The sequence below is a fragment of the Pseudozyma flocculosa genome (genome assembly GCF_000417875.1).
Source record: "Pseudozyma flocculosa PF-1 unplaced genomic scaffold scaffold00018, whole genome shotgun sequence".
Lineage (NCBI taxonomy): Eukaryota > Fungi > Basidiomycota > Ustilaginomycetes > Ustilaginales > Ustilaginaceae > Pseudozyma > Pseudozyma flocculosa.
In genome coordinates, this window is record NW_006920886.1 from 89,658 (window position 1) to 91,909 (window position 2,252).

The 2,252-nt window shown below is 69.0% G+C and overlaps 1 protein-coding gene across 1 annotated transcript in view; it reads right to left on the reverse strand.

The window, feature by feature from the left end:
• Window positions 1-59: 59 nt before the first annotated feature.
• Window positions 60-2,252, reverse strand: part of PFL1_05117 (uncharacterized protein) — a gene marked incomplete at both ends in the record, with an annotated part of 5,981 nt that continues 3,788 nt past the window's right edge. The window contains one exon of the mRNA XM_007882647.1: window positions 60-2,213. Within this exon, the coding sequence (XP_007880838.1) occupies window positions 60-2,213 (2,154 nt within the window). The remainder of the gene's footprint in view (window positions 2,214-2,252) is intronic.

Consider the following 2,252-nt stretch of genomic DNA (forward strand, 5'->3'; position numbering starts at 1 on the left):
GACGGGTAGCGCAGCTGGTTGGCGGCGGCCGTGAAGCACCCATGAAGCGGCCCTCGGGGTCAGGGTCGACACGAGCTCCTCGACGAGCGAGACGCAGGCCATCGTCGCCCCGCGCCCGCGCCCGCCGCCGAGTCTTGGCCGCCGCCGCCGACGACGGGCACCGTGGCGCGTCCCTCGTCGAGGCTGCGCATGCCGGCGTAGAGGACGAGGGCGTTGACGAGGGGCAGGTTGTAGCGCGACTCGCCGCGGGCGGCGTCGACCTCGTGCGGGTTGGCGACCAGCAGGGCGTCCTTGAGCGTGGCGACAAAGGAGCGCGGCTCGCGGCTGGCCAGGTAGCGGTCGAGGGCCTGTCGGAATCCGGGGACCTGGGCAAAGGCGGCGACGTGGTCCGAGGCGAGGTGGGGGTGCTGCGACACCTCGGGCAGCAGCTCGATCCGGAGGTTGGGTGTGAAGGGGTCGGGGAGCCGGCGGTTGCGGGGGAATGCGCTGAGGACGAGGTTGCGGAGCTGAATGCACGATGGTGGTACAATGTCGCAGAGGCTGTGGTGGTAGTCGCAGAGGAACTCGGGGAAGTCGTGGAGCAGCACGAGGAAGATGCGGAGCGTGCCCTTGTAGAGCTGGCGCGACGTCTCCTGCAGCTCGGCGCTGCGCAGGAAGGGCGCCATGAAGCGGAGCAGCGACGCAAAGAGGCGGTGGAAGGCGCTCCACCCTTCGCGGCCGCTGGCGGCGAGCAGCTTGGGCATAAAGAGGCGGTGCGAGACCAGCGACATCCACGAAAACGTGAAGCCGGGGAAGAACGAGGGCTGGAGCGTGTTGAGCGTGTTGCTGATGGCGAGCAGCGTCTGGATGTAGGCGTTGCCCAGGCTCGACTCGGTCAGGTGGAGGTCGTGGAGCAGGCTGGAAAACAGGCGGAAGAAGGGCTTCTGCTGGAAGTGCGGGCCCAGCTCCTCGTGCGACTGGGCCAGCACCAGGACGACAATCGACAGGATCTTGGTGAGGTAGTGCACCTTGGCCTGCTCGTTGTTGGTGCCCGTCGGGTCGGCGTGGTACTTGATCATGAGCACCACCAGCTTGGAAAACGCGTCAATGGGGCAGAAGATGCCCGAGGCCAGCGAGCCGCCGACGGCCTTCTGCTTGATGTACGAGTCGACGCTGACCTCGGCGCAGACGCGGAAGAACATCGACGAGATCTCTTCGCCCTTGAGGATGCCCTGGCTCTGGAGCTGCGTGACGAAATCGATGAAGGACTTTTCCGAGCTCGGCGACTGCTGGAAGAGGCGCACCCACTCGGCGAAGCAGTAGGCGAGCTGCTCGCGCAGCGCCGTGTTGCCGACGTCGACCTTGCTCTTGAGCTGGCCGGCCTCGAGCTCGTCGAGGAACTCGGCGGCGGCGTCGGTGCCCTTGCCGCCCTCGACGGCGCGGTGGAGCGCCTCGACCGTGTTGGCCAGCTGCTGGCGCGTGGCGCACGCCGGTTCGCGCAGGCAGTCGAGGGCCAGGCCGGCGGCGAAATCGATGACGCTCGGGCGGAAGTCGCGCAGGATCAGCTTGGCCAGCTGCATGTCCTGCTCGGCCACGTTGATAAGGCCGGCGCGGATCAGGCACACGCTGACGGGCACGTTGAACTTGCGCTCGTCCTCGGCGTAGACGAGCCAGGCCGTCACCTCGCGCGCCGCCTTGATCGACACCTCGCACAGCCGCTCGAGGAGGATGACGTATACCTCGCGGCCGAGCTGGTTGTCGGCCTTGTAGAGCAGCTGCACCACCTTTTGCGAGAACGCCAGCGCCGTCTCGTCGCGGCCGATCGACTGGGCGGCCGTCAGCGGGATCTGACGGACGAGGGCGCGGATCTCGTGGTTCTGCGCCAGCGAGGCGAGCGTCTCGTCGTCCGACACCTGCGACAGCAGGCGCTCGAGCTCCGAGAGGCACTGCGAGAAGCGCTCAAGGCTCTGCTGCGCCGACATCGGGCCGACAGGCTGGGCCAACGCTGCGGCGGCGGCGGCAGCGGCGGCGGTGGCGTCATCGGCACCGGCGGCACCGGCACCTCCGGCACTGCTAGAGTCCGGGTAGCCCGCGTCGGATCGACCCGACAGGGCCGAGACGTGGACCGAGGCCGGGGTGCCGCGGTCGCCGCCGTCGACGCTGCTGGCCGTGGCGGGCGCGGGCGACATGCGCGACGGGCGGCCAAAGTCGTCGTAGACGCGCAGCTGGGCCGGCTGCAGGCCCTCGGGGCGCAGGCGCAGGAGGTCCGGCAG